The sequence below is a fragment of the Haematobia irritans genome, chromosome 5 (genome assembly GCF_050003625.1).
Source record: "Haematobia irritans isolate KBUSLIRL chromosome 5, ASM5000362v1, whole genome shotgun sequence".
In the NCBI taxonomy this organism is placed as follows: domain Eukaryota; kingdom Metazoa; phylum Arthropoda; class Insecta; order Diptera; family Muscidae; genus Haematobia; species Haematobia irritans.
The window spans coordinates 90,391,948-90,409,395 of record NC_134401.1 but is presented as its reverse complement, the minus strand read 5'-3'; the positions used below and the strand labels follow the sequence as shown (position 1 = coordinate 90,409,395).

Below are 17,448 nucleotides of genomic sequence, written 5' to 3'. Positions count from 1 at the left end.
TTTTTTTTAAGTTACAACAGTATATAAATAGGATTGATGATGTAAACATATATGAGAAATATTTTAAATAATTAAACATCTAAAGGTCCACGAAGAGAAGAAATGTGATTGTGGAAAATACAATTGAAGTTCGGTATCAGTGATGCCAATTTAGCTTTTTTAAAGCTAGATTGAATTGCGTGTATAATTGCTATTAGCTATAAATCTAGATTGTTATCACCAATCGATTGTAATCACCAATCACATGTAAATTATTAAAAATAGTCAGTTTTTATGTTATCAATGAAAAAGTGATAACATGCGTGTAGTCAGTGAAAAATGTCTCCGAAAATGGTTTACAAATAAAAAATTTGAGATTCTTAGATCATCAGAAAGAATTTAATTATTGGATAGCAAAGGATGCCTCGGACGAAAAAAAGGTAAATGTCGGGCAAATTTTTGTAGCAACCTTAAGCAAATCAGCCGAGCAAGAGGCCGCTTATTTGTAGCTGAGCATACCTCATTTGAAACCATTGACAGTGAGTTCTTGAGCAATGGATTGAATTAAAATGACACATCAATACTGGCTGGGATATTGCTCTTCGAATAGGATCTGATTATGTTTCTTCTCTGCCTGCAGGCAATAATCCTTTCGTTTTATTAGATACATTTATGACATGTGTTGTTACAGTTACACTGTACCGAAAACCTACACTGAGAAAAATATTTACGTGATATTAAAGATTACGCAACCTAAATTTCAGAATGCGAAAATGTTAAGGACAAATTTCTTTAAAATAATGAGATTTTAATTAAAATATAGTTTATAATCTTTGCTTCAAAAAATTTTGTCATTAAATTTAGGACACAAATTTTGAAAATATGCGTACCTTCGTTAAATTTGTGTGTCTTTGAACTATGACAAATTTTCCTTAAAGTAAGGAAACACATTTTTGATTTAAAGAAGTCATCCTTAAGTTAACTGAAATATTGAATCTTTCGATTTAAGATAACGCTTCAAATATAGGCTAAGACTTATTTTGAAGATTTAGCATCTTTGGTTTAAAGTTTTTTTGCAATTAAGAAAATATATATCAATCACGAAATTAATTGATCCAATTAATTTTTAATTGTAATGTCTTCAATCACAGAAATGATAGCATCAATTAAAAAATTAATTTTTGTGATTGATTTTTGTTTCAATTAAATTAAATTTGTTGAATCAATAAAATTTGTATGTGAATATTTTTTTAAAACTCAATTAAGACTTTAATTGAATTTTTTTTTTCTGCGTATGTTTAGAAACATCAGAGTCTCTCTCTGAGAGAGAGAGAATAAAAAAAGTTCAGAGAATATTTATTTTCCATTTCTTCGTAGATAATTGCATGAAATAATTACATTAGCCCACAGGATGACGCCTTTTCCATTTATGGAACAGTTCTCACTTCATCTATTCAATAACTGTGAAATCTAAAAGTTCAGCAACCTCACAATAAAAGTGCAGATTGCTGAAGTGATTCGAAACTGGAATTAACTATTTGGGCTCTAAAAATAGTATGCTTTGGATGAAACGTAACGTGTTTGCATACTACAATCAATTTTTTGTTTGAAACAATTCTTGAAAATATATATGCTTGAAGCAGAATATATTTGGGAGTATATGTTATATAGCTCGACCGAAGCATCGGCTTCGGCATTCGGCCAAAAATCGATAATCGGCCTTCTGCCTCAAGAGGCCGATTAAACGAAGCCGAAGCTTTTTGAATAATTTATTTGATATTGATTTGTCCACACCCTCACAAAAACTCGCTTCTGTAACATATACTCCCAAACATATTTTGCTTCAAGCATATACATTTTTGGGTATTGCCCAAACATTTGTTGATCTCTTCCAATATATAATATGTTTGAAAGCATATTAGTCTAAACAATATATGTTTAGGTAGTCTAAGTTCCAAACATTTTGTATTTGTGCATCCAATGTTGTCTTCCAAAAAACAATATGTTATTATGTGAACATATAATATGTTTGGAAGCATTTGCACCCAAAAATATTATATGCTTAAAAAAAATTCTCCCAAACAATATTGTGCTCAAAATTTTATTTATTTATTTATATATTTACAATCATAATGAATTATGAAAATAAACAGGTAATATAGGTGCTAACAACATAGGTTTTCGACCTGAATGCTCAAAATTTTGTTTCTGCCTAATTGTATATTCCCTCACATCTTTCTCACTTCCACGAGATTTTTTAGTTCTTAGCACCTTTTTCTGTAATACAAACATTGTAGAAGAAATTATTCAATTTTATGATTTTTTTTATTTTAATTCTACCTTTTGCCGGACGGGGATTCGAACAGCGGACCACACAGTTTGTAAGGATCAAAGAAGTAGCTGATCAATTGCCCAAGTGAAAATAAAATGTTAATTTTGTAATAACAAGCAACAACCACCAACTTAATTCAATATCGCTCCCTGTTAAATAGCGCTCCAAGCTACTAAACACATATATGTTTATAGGCTATTTCTAAATTAATATATGTTTGCATCCAAGCATATTATATTTACAAACATTTTATGTCCCAAACATAATATGTTCTAGCATATTAACATATATGTCCCAAACATGTTATGATAGTTTATGAACATTATATGCTTGCACTCAAAAATATTGTGTTTAAAAATTTGTGTTCCAAACATATAATGTTTATAGCCAAACATATGAAAAACAGTCTTTTTCATCCGTGCAAGTGTTGAATTTGTCTCGGTCAAAACTCCCAGTACAAAAAAAAAAAAAAAAAAATAAAAAATTTTAAATAAATAATTTTTTGTAATTATAGTATCAAACTACTGGACTGAATTACCTTTTATGGTTGTATTTATGCATTTGCTGAAAAAATATTTTAATATTGAACTAAAACACACCAAAAACACACCAAATTTCTTTAATTACAAATTGGAGGAAAATAATCGGCTTCGATTTCGGCCGATTGTTGCTTTTTTTGCCGAACATCGGCTTCGGCCAAAAAAACCCGCTTCGGTCGAGCTCTAATATGTTATAGAAGCGATTATTTTTGAAGGTGTAGTGATGACATTTTTCAAACTTGTTACTACAACCTATTGCAAACTATTTCTTTCTAACAAAAAGTTCGAACATTTTTCATAAAAAGAAAGAAACTATTCATAAACAGTACGAAACTTTTCCATAAGAAGTACGCGAATTTTTGTAACTATGAAGAATAAATTTCCTTAAAAGAACGTTACATTTCATTCATTTAATGAAAAGCTTCTTTCGTTGTGACAAATGGAAAAATTCGTTCTCTTTACGAATAGAATTCTGGCGGTGTATAGGAGGTATAGTGGCAGCCCATTATTTTAGGCTCATTTAGACTATTCAGTCTATTGTAATACATCTAGTCTAGTAGTAAATAAAATGTTGTTCCTAATTGTCTGTCCATTACTGTACTGTGTTTGTGTACACAAACAAAGGTAATCATGTCTGAGTATGAATACTTGAAGCGAGTTCTTTCGTCTCTAGCCTTTAAGAATTTTAATAATGTTGCTGCTATCTGCATATCTCTTCTATGGGTGCAGCAGTTAGCTTGGTACGCCAACCAAACAAGCCACTACTGTTGGGCCTTTATAGTCACCATTTCATATATCGGGCAAACACATGGGACGGTAGCACAGTAACTGCAAGTTATCTTATGGTAGACGCCTAGTATAAAACCCAATTAGAATACAGTTGAATAAATATGTACATATATACATAATATACATACATACATATGTATATACTTATGCGTATATTTATATCATAAATATGTGACTACCTAATCTATGGTTTTGTTGTTGTCAAACGTTTGAGGAGAGAAGTTTGTTTTTGAACTGCAAATTTGAATTTCGAAGTTTTCAATTCGTAAAATATGGAGCATAGGGGAGAATTAACATTCTAAAGCATTCCAAATATGCAATCCATTGTCAATCTCCAACCAACGCGCTCGAAATTGACACGTTTGAGATATGAATTTCAATCAAGAATTTGAAATGTAACGTATATAGTGGTGTAATATTGACAATTACACGTGTCCATTGAATATAGGCCGTCATTACAATAAGAGGATAGGAAGCTGAATCTTTTTGTTGTAGACCATATCTATCTACCATTTTCTATGTGTTGGGAATAAAAAAATAAGAAAGAATATGTTGCGTAGACAAATTTAACCATAACCACAAAATAGTTAATTATTTCTTTGAATTTGTAAAATTTACTGCAAATGGGCCTATCTTGGAACTTCTTTCATTAAAGATATTCTTGCAATTTGAACTCCAAAAAATATAAAATAAATTAGTTATGTCTAATAAATTTTTCTTGAATTTGTCGAAAAAGATTTAAATAAAAAAAATATATTTTTTTTGTGATATCGGCGTGTTGTCATCGTTTGTAATACTGTTTTGTTTAAATTTTCTAAAAATAAGCTACATTTTTAAAATCAATCAAAATTTTTCTTCTTGTTGGGTTCACTGCATACAAAATCGATTCCATGATTTGACTTTCGGAGCATTTGGTAGGCGATGTTGATATATTCCCTCTAACCAACACACTCCAAAAAGGTGAACCTTCTACACGCAAAAAAAAAATTTCCTCCCAAAAGAAATTTTAGACAAACAAAGTTCGTTTCCCATTTGCTTTTCGCTGTAAGGAAGTTTATTTCGAAGAAAAGTATATACTTTTTGTGATAAACGTTTATTCTTTTTCAGGATGTAAAAACGATTTCATAAAGACTAAATCAAGAACAATCTTTTCTGGCTAATTGAATTTTCCCTAATATCTTTCTCACTTCAACGAAGTTTTTTAGTTCTTAGCACCTTTTTCTGTAATACAAACAATGTAGAAGAAATTATTCGATTTTATAAATTTTACCATTCGCCTGGACGGAGAATCGAACCACGGACCATGCAATTTGTAAGACAACACGCTATCAAACTTTACACTGAGCTATGTAGCTGTTCTTGTCATCAATAGACAATTATCCATATAAGTTATATTATATAGCATACCTTGCGGCGGCCCACGAGCCGACTAAACAAACTTTATTTAACAGAAACATACATTTAGTTGGGCACCGTGGAGCAGTGGTTGCTACGTCCGGCTTGCATGCTAGGTTAGGTTAGGTAGCAACCCGATGTATCAGTTTCACTTAGACTTATCACTGAGTGCTGCCCGATTCTATGTTAAGCTCAATGACAAGGGACCTCCTTTTTATAGCCGAGTCCGAACGGCTTTCCACATTGCATGCTAAGGGTCGTGGGTTCGATACCTGCTTCGACCGAAAACCAAAAAAAAATTTTTATATATATTCCAGATATGTTCGGAATATTCCGAAAAGGTGTTCAACGTTACATAACATACTACTATATTAAATTTTTACTATGAACTGTAAAATGTGTCTCATTAAAGACTTAAAGTCAGAAAAGAACAGTGCTTGATATAAACAAAATGGACTGTGTTGTTGGTTCAAAAATAAATTATTTTATTGAAAAAATAAAAATTTTGTAACAAACGAATTTTTTGGTGATAAAAGTTTAAAATTTTCGAAGCAATTCAAAAAACTCTAACAAAAGAAAAATGTTTTCGGTACACGTTTTCCAAACGTTTTTTTTCTTGGCGTGTAGGGCACTAAAGCCAATTTAACCCTTAAATGCACAGGATCGCCGATTCCACCGAAAAAAATATAATATGCAAAATGGTAAAAAAGAACATCTGCATAACAGGTTGGCTGATAAGTCTCTGGTCTAACAAAGAAAAACACATTTTTTGTCAAAATTCGTTTTTATTATTCAACATAGTTCCCTTCAAGAGCGATACAACGATTATAATGACCTTCCAATTTTTTGATACCATTTTGGTAGTACTCCTTCGGTTTTGCCTCAAAATATGCCTCAGTTTCGGCGATCACCTATTCATTGCAGCCAAATTTCCGAGCATCCTTTTGAGGTCTGAAAACAAGAAAAAGTCGCTAGGGGCCAGATCTGGAGAATACGGTGGGTGGGAAGCAATTCGAAGCCCAATTCATGAATTTTTGCCATCGTTCTCAATGACTTGTGGCACGGTGCGTTTTTTCCATTTTTTCACAATAACAAAAGTTGCTTCACAAAAGACGCTCTATCTCACAAACTAATTGACTTACAGACGTCAAATGTTGGCACGAATCATTTGAAGGTTGGTACTATATAAAAATAATATGCATTTAATACTAGCGACGCCATCTATGTGTCAGACCGGGGACGTATCAGCCAACCTGTTACCACATTAAAAAAAAATTAATGTGTTTTTTTAATAGTGTTCGTATCTTAAAAAATACAGTGCGCATTAAACTAAGTTTTTATTTACAGATAAACTATTTGATTTTAGTAGAGAATAGAGATATTTTTTACATTACACAGTTCTTTTTACTAACATTACTATCTTCTCTGGTAAATATCATTTAACTTCCAATTTGTAGTTTTTTTTTTTAATTTTTTATAAAAAAATTGATTTTCAATTTTGACTGCAGATTGCTCAGAAGTACTAAAATTTTTCCGGAAAAAATGGCCTTATGATGTTTTAAATGCATCAAATTTGTTTTCATAGAATTAGGTCAAAATTTTAAGACGTAAGAATTTTTTTTCTGGTTGTATCTTAAAAGATACAGTGCGCATTTAAGGGTTAAGTCTATTTTAGTTCATGGAATTATTATATATTGAGAAATAAAGATTTACTAAATTCGTATTTCCTTGCTCCCAAGGAAATACGAATACGCTGGCAATTTTTAACTCCAATTTTTCCTTTAAATTTTTAAATTAAATAAAATCAGTTATATTCTTAATTAGAAAATATTTATTATTTATATTTATATTTTTGTATTTGTATTTTGTTATTATTATTATTCAATCTCGCACAACAAGAACATAGAATTCTTATAATTACAGTTTTTTATTATTTAAATATTAGTTAAATATTAAATATTAAAGAAAAATTCAACTATAATTATATGAAATATAAATAGCATTTCCCGTAACAGTATTTGGTACTGATTTTAATTATACACCACGATCATTATTCAATTTACATAAATATAAAAGCTAGACGCTTTCATTCTTCTTTTATTTTTAATGCACAATGCAACATAACATAAAACAAGTTCAAGGCTCTCCTAAATGAAATTCCTTCAACTTGAAGTATAAGTCAAGAGGAAAAAAATCCATTGATAAAGTCAAAAATAAAGCATTCAAGCAAATGCCAGAAATAGAAGAGAAAAACAAAAAACAACCCAGAATACATCTGAAATTGCTGATAAAATAAGGCATCTATCGCATAAAATTCATTTCGATACTTTCGATACACATTAAATTGTATGCCAAGCGTATATATTGGTTCGATTTATGGGTTGGATTTGGTGTTTTTTTTTTTTTTGCTACACCAGTGTTGTCATTATGTCAGTCAAATGTGAAAAGGCATTCAGTCTTCAGGCAAATATAACAGAATCTCTATTTTTGTTTTTTTCGCCTAATAGTGTCTGCTGCACGAGGAGAAGAAGCCTATTGCTATACATACAATACATAAGACTGGCAGTCAGAAGTTTTGGTTTCTTAGCCCATTTGCAAAGTTTTTGTTATTTAAGCGTGCTAAATTTGAGTGAAATTGCTTCAAATTTACATCTTTCGCCCGATCCATACGTATATGACCACAGAAGCAAAACTTTTATTCCGTTTTAAGTGATTATTTCTTTTCTAAAGTCGATAATCGTTTCAATGAAGTCGTTTTGTCTTATTGCTAAGAGATTTGATTCCGATTTTACTCCGATTTACGTGAAATTTTGCACTGGGAGCGGAATTAATATTGAATGATTTGAAATGTTATCAAATATGTAGGTCTAAAGGGTGATTTTTTAAGAAAAATAAACAAACAAGAAAAAATCAGGAAAATTCATGAAACGTTTTTCTAAATCGTTAATTTAATGTTTAAGTTTATTTCATGCAAATGTTTACCCAGACTGCTCCTCAAATGATCCATCCGTTTAGTCCAATTTTTTCATACTCTTTGTCATACATTTTGGCCGGTATCTTACGAATAAATTTTTCAATATCTTCCAATGCGTCAGTTGAGGCATTGGAAGATATTGGAAGATATATTCCCCCTGGAATTTTTATTTTTAATCCCGGGATTTTTCGGGATCCCGAAAAAATAATCCAAACTTATTAAATGTGTGACTTTTTAGGATTTTTTATTGATAACTTGGTGTCGTTCAGTATAAACGACCCTTAGACAAGTGCCGACTATGAGAGATGTTTTTAATCTGCATCTTATATCTGCAATAAGATAAGATCGCGTATATCTGATGAAACTTTGGATGCCTTAAAGAGGTTACTTAAAACGATGAAGTATACGAGTACGAAAGCAATATGAAATAGCTTTTTATTTTATTTTTGTGTTCCTAGTTTTTTTTGTTAAGTAGCAATTTGAAATTGCCTCTTATTTCACTCTTATGTTCTTTTGTTACACTTCAAAAATGTGAACCCTGTATTTCACTAAAGCCAATTTAATTGTAGTTTTCTTGACGATATTTCTTAAAATTTTACTAATAATGCGCCCATCATGAACTTGTATAGGGTTCTAAAGACATTTTTGCAATTTTTAATTCCAATTTTTTCCTTCAATCTTTGAAATTTTCTTTAAGAAGCGAAAAAAAGCGAAATTTTGAATTTGTCGAAAAATATTTACTTATATTTGTGAAATCCTTTGTGAAACTTTGTTATACAGTTTAGTTAAAATTTTCTAAAATTAACCAAAATTTTCTAAGATTAACCGACATAACCAACCAACATTCCTGGTGAGTTTAATTTTTTAGAGTTTTTACGTTTTTTGTTAAAAAAATGAATTAAACCAAAAAGTCTTAATGTGTTACAATTTTTGGTACTGTAGATTGTTATTACTCAAAATAGTTAAAGAATCCCGAAAAAAATCCCGGAAAATCCCGGGATTCAATATTTTGAAATCCCGAATCTTGCGATTTATAAAAATCGAATTACAGCCCTAATATAGACAAATAAAAAAGTTTCCCAAAATGTACAGCAGATTTACAGTTGTTTGACAGTGAAATAAAACACGAAGCGTGCTGTTTAACTCTTTCACTACCGAAATAAATCCACTGTTAAAAACTTTAATTTTTCTTCTGTTTTTACTTGCACTAACAAAAAACAAAAATTGTAATTTTAAGGACCTATCTCAATTACTTCAAGACCTATACGAGTGTGTTATGAAAATTTGTTTCTTGAATTCTGGCATAATAGCCTTACGAAAATAAGCGCTATTTGGCCTATACTATCTTCTGAAGTGTTAGAAAAAATACAAAAAAGAACCCGGACAAATCGATGTCTACATTCCAGAGTGCGCTAAGTCTAAAAAGTGAATTTTAAAGGAGACAGGTTCAAAGTTTATTTGGAATTTCTCAAAAACCGTATAAGATAGAAATTAATTTTTTTTCGGTGTTAATTTTTTTAGAATGTACGAATTCCAAATAGTGATAATAGATCATGGCTAAAATTTACTTAGACCACCGTGGTGCAATGGTTAGCATGCCCGCCTTGCATACATAAGGTCGTGGGTTCGATTCCTGCTTCGACCGAACACCAAAAAGTTTTTCAGCGGTGGATTATCCCACCTCAGTAATGCTGGTGACATTTCTGAGGGTTTCAAAGCTTCTCTACATGGTTTCACTGCAATGTGGAACGCCGTTCGGACTCGGCTATAAAAAAGAGGTCCCTTGTCATTGACCTTAACATGGAATCGGGCAGCACTCAGTGATAAGAGGGAAGTTCACCAATGTGGTGTCACAATGGACTAAATAGTCTAAGTGAGCCTGATACATCGGGCTGCCACCTAACCTAACCTTCCATAACTTTTCATAGAAGTGTCCGATAAATCCGAGCTTTTGACTGGACTCAAGTCACATCAATCCGAATACAAAAAAAGCGAACTCCGTCAAAACGTGCTAAGTTGACTTAACGTACTCTGGAATGAAGGCATCGAAATATCAGCTACAGTTTTTGTATAAATGTCCATTTATCAGAGACGTACAGTCGAAAAATGGACTCAACATTTCGTATTTTTCGTTTATTGTTAAAGTTTATAAGAATGCATTTTAGTGCTCACCAATGTGGAAAATATTTATAGCTTATTTACATTAAAGCCTCTACTTTAAAATAACATCGATAAATAAATCGAAACTAACTAGGGAAATAGAGTTTGGTGCCGTTTTCGAATGTCTTCCTAAGTGGACATCGGTAGTCAAAGGGCTTTGTCCAAAATCAAAAAATGTCAGTGCAGGATTTCCTCTTAAACCTTTTTTCTAAGTTTATTATGCCCATTAAACTTTTATTAATATTTCATTTAATTTCTATCCATTACAGGGTTTCTGCGCTGCCAGTATTAAACGTGAACATGGCGATGAAGTTGAAGTGGAACTTACCGAAACCGGTAAGCGTGTCATGGTTCTACGTGATGATATACAAAAAATGAATCCGCCAAAATTCGACAAAGTCGAGGATATGGCGGAGCTAACATGTCTCAATGAAGCATCCGTCTTGCACAATATCAAAGACAGATATTATTCTGGCTTAATTTATGTAAGTACAATACAAATACTTTTTATTCTATCTTTTTAAATATTGTCAAATAAATTTATTATTCCAATTTATTTATCGGAATTTACATACATAATTGGGTTTCCTCTTCTTCCATTGTCTATTACTCAGACCGTCACTTTAAAATCACTGACATTTCGGCGAATGTCGTTTTCGTCATCACTATTTAAATGTTAACCAAGCAGATGTCAATTTTCAAAATTTTTTGGATTTGTTTTATTTAGCCGTCCATGTGGTTTGAAGAAAAGACTGTTTTTTGTTTTGTTAGAAAGTATACACATGGATAATATAGTCTGCAGTTTTGGTTTGTTTATATTCGAAAGATATGTGTATGCACATTGGGTTGTGGTTGATCGAAATTTTAGAAGGTTTTAATTAATGTTACCAGAAATTAAGATTTTTTAACACCAATTTTTGAAAAATTTTGCGATGTGAAAAAAGATTATTTCTTTAAACCATACATGGTTTTACTTGTAATTGGGAAAATTTTCGTTGAAGACATAGAACTTTAACGATAATACATAAATTTCAAAAATGAATACATAGATAAAAATTTTCATAAATATTTGTTTAATTAAAATCTTAATCGAATTTGAATAAAAATTTAAGAAAATAAAACATTCATAGCTTCAATTAATTTTTTAACTAAAATTTCTTTATATTTGTCCTTAATCTTAATATTAGTTGATATCTTAAAATTTATTTTATATTAAGCTTCTTAATTGGGTAAATATTATTTTTAGTCTAGAACAATTTTTATGTATGTGAAGATAAATTCGATTTCTAAATCTGCAGCAAAAACTTAGCCGATACACAAACCGACATCTTAAAAACGAATTTAGTTTTTCAAAATCGAATTTGAATTTGTGCTATTTGGCTTACTATGCAAAAATTAAGCCGCGTGCGGTATAGAGGCTAAATTCATTCCCAGCAAAAAATACATTATGCAATAAAGTATGCAGTGCATCCACATTGCATGTATCGGTGGCAATAACGTAAACGAGTAATCAAACCAGTGTATGATCATTCGTTTACGTTATTGCAACCAATTCATACAGTATAGATGCATGAAAGATAGTGCTGTTTTGCTTCATCCCACCAAAAAATGGAGCATTATTTCAGCAGGATTGTAAGGGAGAGATGCAGTACCAGCGCAATTATATCAGCGCTATGAAGAAGCTGCTCTAAATCGGGACATCGCCCACAAAATTCAGCGCTGATTCCGTTGTTTTGTAAGCAGTTGGTACTGCTTCTCTCCCTTACAATCGTGCTGAAATAGTGCTTCATTTTTTGCTGGGTTGGAAATGTCTTGCACTCAGCTTTCATAATCACAAAAGACTTCATTAGAAAAGAATTTGTGAAAAGCGCAAGTTTGAAAATAATTTTTCAACAAACGGGGCCCACTGTGCCAAAAGTAAGCCGTGTTCTTATTCACGCGGCTTAGTTTTTGCATAGCAAGCCAAATAGTAAAAATTCAAATTCCAATTTGAAAAACTAAATTCGTATTTAAGGTGCAGGTTAGTGTCTAAGAGAGAAGTTCACCACTGTGGTATCACAATGGACTGAAATGTCTAAGTGAGCCTGAAATAACGGGCTGCCACCATACCTAACCTAAAATACTAACCAAATTTCAAATTCGAATTTAACTTCACACATACAATTTTTAGGCTTTCATGTCAGTAGCCACCGTGGACTATGGTAAGCAAAGAATAATAGGTTCAATGCCAATTTTCAGTGGCGATTTCTCCCCTTTCAGTAATTCTGAATGTTTTACCTTCCCGAAGTGGTTTCTTCGTATTGAGAAACGACGTACGGATTTGGCTATTAAAAGTGCCAATGAGCTAAACGAAGAATCGAGCTGCACTCATTGATAAGAGAAAAATTAAAAACCTGTGGTATCACAATGGACTCTCAATAGTCAAAGCGAGTCTAAAAGGAGAGACTAACTTAACCAAGGCATCCATGTTAAATGTATGTTATTTAAATTGTCATGAATATACCCTCTAAGCCCAAGCTAATGACTTCAACATGAAACTCCTAAACCCTCCAGTCAGTGGGTCATGCTCATAAAGGCTTTGGTTCCCTCCGTTAATAAATCATTTCGGGTTTCAATTCAATGGAATTCAAAATTAAACTGTTATATCTTTAATGGTTATGTTTGATTTCTTCTTTTTATGAATTATGGACAAACTATGAAGAATTGTAATAGACAAACCATGGCAAAAACCGTGACGTGGTTGGTTGGCGATGACGACCTTCATTAAAAAAAGTAAAGGCATGATCAAAAAATAACGTTTTTTTCTTTTTTTGATTTCTGTTTTTGCAATGAACGGAAATCTAATCATCCGAAATACGCCAACCTACATTTTTTTAGTTTTACATGATGGCTGTTTGTGAGTGTCATGTTTGAATGTTTTTTTAGTGAAGTTTTTTTTTCGCTTAAAATGTTAATTTTTTAACCCATTTTTCGTTGGGGCCAAACATAAATTTAATTTTATCTCCGGCTGATTTTTTTTAGGTAGGTGTCTGTTGGTGTGTTTTTGTTTTTTTTTGGTTTCTATTGCTCTTGCTTCTACTTATCAAATGTGAAAAAGAAGGGTGAAAATTAAAATACTCCAAATATGATCGCGGTTAAAGAACAAAAATCTACAAACAGAAATCGAAATTGCTTTCAAAGCAGCACGCCCAGTGAGTTGACGCCAACACTCTCGCTTAAATCGTTTATTTACGTTTTTTAGGTGTCTTCCCTCATGCAAAAATAAATTTAATATATTTTATTTTTTATTTAAAATTTCCAAGCGGTTTCTTTTGAGCTCTTTAGCTTATGTTGGAGTTCGACTGAACAATCGGCTTCGGCATTCGGCCACGAATGCATCTCTACTTCGGTGGGCCGCAGAGGCCGATTAACCGAAACCGCAGCTTGTTTATATAATTTTGAAAATATTTATTTTAGTCGTATAACTAAGAACGTGGCTATAAATTCTTAAACTAGTCGATAAAATTTTTCGTGAAAGTTAGGATCGTTATTCCAAAAAGATGTACAACATTGGTTAAATAGATAATTATGATTTGATTTTATATGAAAACGTCTAAATAGAAATAAAATTTTGAGAAAATTTTCTATAGAAATAAAATTTTGAGAAAATTTTCTATAGATAGATTGGTATCTGGCGTTTTCTTTTCAATGGCTCTATTAACCATGTTCCTTAATCTATATCTGTCCATAAAGCTCGAAAAATAATTGTATAATTAGATATAATGCATTTGGACGTCAATTGCCTGTTTCGGTATCAGGCTAACATGTAATATAATAAGCAACGATGAGCCCGTCGTAAAACTAGGAAAAACACGACTAATGTACGCGTTAGAATTGTTGTTGTATCCTGGAAACCAGTTTCTGTTAATTGTCATATGTTGTAGTTGACTGTAGAAACAATAAGCATTGTTCGACTGTTCACCACTTAGGTGAATTCTAACAAATTAGCTTTCTAAAAATAAATTTCGTGTTGTTGCATTACTATGTAACAAAACGAAATAAAAATAAGATTAAGGGACTTGTAAGTTATATGAAAAGATGATGTACAGTGGGAGAAAAGATGATTCAATTTGTAAGAGGAAATTTCCCAAATGTTTTCTCCATAAGGAGTTAGCATAAAGGGCCCAAAATTGAGTTATCTCTCCCAGCCAGATCTATACTAAAGGCTGTGGAAAGGTTCATTCGCCCGAACCGAAACATGTACAGTCCAGGCGTGTATAGATTGGTATCTGGCGTTTTCTTTTCAATGGCTCTATTAACCATGTTCCTTAATCTATATCTGTCCATAAAGCTCGAAAAATAATTGTATAATTAGATATAATGCATTTGGACGTCAATTGCCTGTTTCGGTATCAGGCTAACATGTAATATGATAAAATTTTTACAAAATTTTCTATAGAAATACAATTTTAACAAAATTTTCTATAGAAATAAAATTTTGAGAAAATTTTCTATATAAATAAAATTTTGACGAAATTTTCTAAATAAATAAAATTTTGACAAAATTTTCTATAGAAATAAAATTTTGAGAAAATTTTCTATAGAAATAAAATTTTGAGAAAATTTTCATAGAAATAAAATGTGTTGTTTTTGATCTCAGCTTAAAGCCATGCATTGACTAAACTACAAGTGTAGCTTAACCAACAGAGGAAAAGTATGCTTGTCAAATTTATTTGGGCAAGGCCCTATAGACTGCAAGATGGTTGGATGTACAGCTGTTTCGGAATTACCACATTCCTCATCAGCATCCTCTACTTGCAGCAAAACTATCAACCAATTATCAGAATAAATTCGGGTAATTCACTCAACCCAAAGTGAACTACACTTGAACCTCCCGAAAAAGGGTTTGATAGTCGGCTACTGCCTAAACAAATTTGCCAGCATATCTCTTTTCCTTTGCCAAACTCAAATCATCGATTTGAATGTATTTGGCTGGGTTTGTTTTTGAGCGTGCTTCCTCTATCTTCATTCGTTTTGTTTGTTATTGTTGGCTTCTCTTCAATCGTTATTGTTGTTTTTGATCTCAGCTTAAAGCCATGCATTGACTAAACTACAAGTGTTGCTTAACCAACAGAGGAAAAGTATGCTTGTCAAATTTATTTGGGCAAGGCCCTATAGACTGCAAGATGGTTGGATGTACAGCTGTTTCGGAATTACCACATTCCTCATCAGCATCCTCTACTTGCAGCAAAACTATCAACCAATTATCAGAATAAATTCGGGTAATTCACTCAACCCAAAGTGAACTACACTTGAACCTCCCGAAAAAGGGTTTGATAGTCGGCTACTGCCTAAACAATATTTTTCTATAGAAATAAAATTTTGAGAAAATTTTCTATAGAAATAAAATTTTGAGAATTTTTTCTGTAGAAATAAAATTTTGACGAAATTTTCTATATAAATAAAATTTTGACAAAATTTTCTATAGAAATAAAATTTTTACAAAATTTTCTATAGAAATAATATTTTGACAAAATTTTCTATAGAAATAAAGTTTTGACAAAATTTTCTATAGAAATAAAATTTTGACAAAATTTTGTATAGAAATAAAATATTGAGAAAAATTTCTATAGAAATAAAATTTAGAGAAAATTTTCTATGGAAATAAAATGTTGACACAATTTTCTATAGAAATAAAATTTTGAGAAGATTTTCTATAGAAATAAAATTTTGAGAAAATTTTCTATAGAAATAAAATTTTGAGAAAATTTTCTATAGAAATAAAATTTTGACGAAATTTTCTAAATAAATAAAATTTTGACAAAATTTTCTATAGAAATAAAATTTTGAGAAAATTTTCTATAGAAATAAATTTTTTTTTATGTTTTTTGTTGATATTGATGACCTTTTATTTTAATTTTTATGAGTTTTTTTATGAGTTTATGAGATAAAAATCATAGAAATAAAATTTTGACAAAATTTTCATAGAAATAAAATTTTGACAAAATTTTTCTAAAGAAATAAAATTTTGACAAATTTTTTCTATAGAAATAAAATTTTGAGAAAATTTTCTATAGAAATAAAATTTTGAGAAAATTTTCTATAGAAATAAAATTTTGAGAATATTTTCTATAGAAATAAAATTTTGACAAAATTTTCTATAGAAATAAAATTTTTACAAAATTTTCTATAGAAATAATATTTTGACAAAATTTTCTATAGAAATAAAGTTTTGACAAAATTTTCTATAGAAATAAAATTTTGACAAAATTTTGTATAGAAATAAAATATTGAGAAAATTTTCTATAGAAATAAAATTTTGACAAAATTTTCTATAGGAATAAAATTTTGACAAAATTTTCTATAGAAATAAAATTTTGACAAAATTTTCTATAGAAATAAAATTTTGACAACATTTTCTATAGAAATACAATTTTGACAAAATTTTCTATAGAAATAAAATTTTGAGAAAATTTTCTATAGAAATAAAATTTTGAGAAAATTTTCTATAGAAATAAAATTTTGACAAAATTTTCTATACAAATAAAATATTGACAAAATTTTCTATAGAAATAAAATTTTGACAAAATTTTCTATAGAAATAAAATTTTGACAAAATTTTCTATAGAAATAAAATTTTGACAAAATTTTCTATAGAAATAAAATTTTGACAAAATTTTCTATAGAAATAAAATTTTGACAAAATTTTCTATAGAAATAAAATGTTGACAAAATTTCCTATATAAATAAAATTTTGAGAAAATTTTCTATAGATATAAAATTTTGAAAAAAGTTTTCTATAGAAATAAAATTTTGAGAAAATTTTCTATAGAAATAAAATCTTGAGAAAATTTTCTATAGAAATAAAATTTTGACAAAATTTCCTATAGAAATAAAATTTTGAGAAAATTTTCTATAGCAATAAAATTTTGACAAAATTTTCTATAGAAATAAAATTTTGACAGAATTTTGCTATAGAAATAAAATTTTGAAAAATTTGCCTATAGAAAAAAATTTTGACAAAATTTTAATTTTCGTGTCATTTCATACGATCCACTACTGTGAGTATGTTCCATCGTTTAGTAGATGTAGTGCACATTGACCTTATATGAAAAATTATGGGACACGAAATTTACAGAATATGAAGAACAAGTTGCTTTAAAATAAAGACATTAGATTTAAAAGTAAGTTGAAAATCTTTGATTTAGAAATGTTAACATTGAATTTAGGTCATGATTCTTTGAAATTTGCATCACTCCATTAAAATCGTATGTCTTTGTTGTAAGTAAAGAAAAATCCAT

At 30.1% G+C, this 17,448-nt stretch overlaps 1 protein-coding gene across 8 annotated transcripts in view; it reads left to right on the top strand.

The window, feature by feature from the left end:
- zip (myosin heavy chain 10) overlaps positions 1 to 17,448 on the top strand; it is a 143,524-nt gene that overhangs the window by 31,751 nt on the left and 94,325 nt on the right. For all 8 annotated transcript variants that reach the window (XR_012723663.1, XM_075313291.1, XM_075313287.1 and 5 more), the window contains exon 3: positions 10,438 to 10,653. Coding sequence is in view for 7 of the 8 variants with exons in the window: in XM_075313291.1 (XP_075169406.1) it covers positions 10,438 to 10,653 (216 nt within the window). In the remaining variant the exon portion in view is untranslated. The remainder of the gene's footprint in view (positions 1 to 10,437; positions 10,654 to 17,448) is intronic.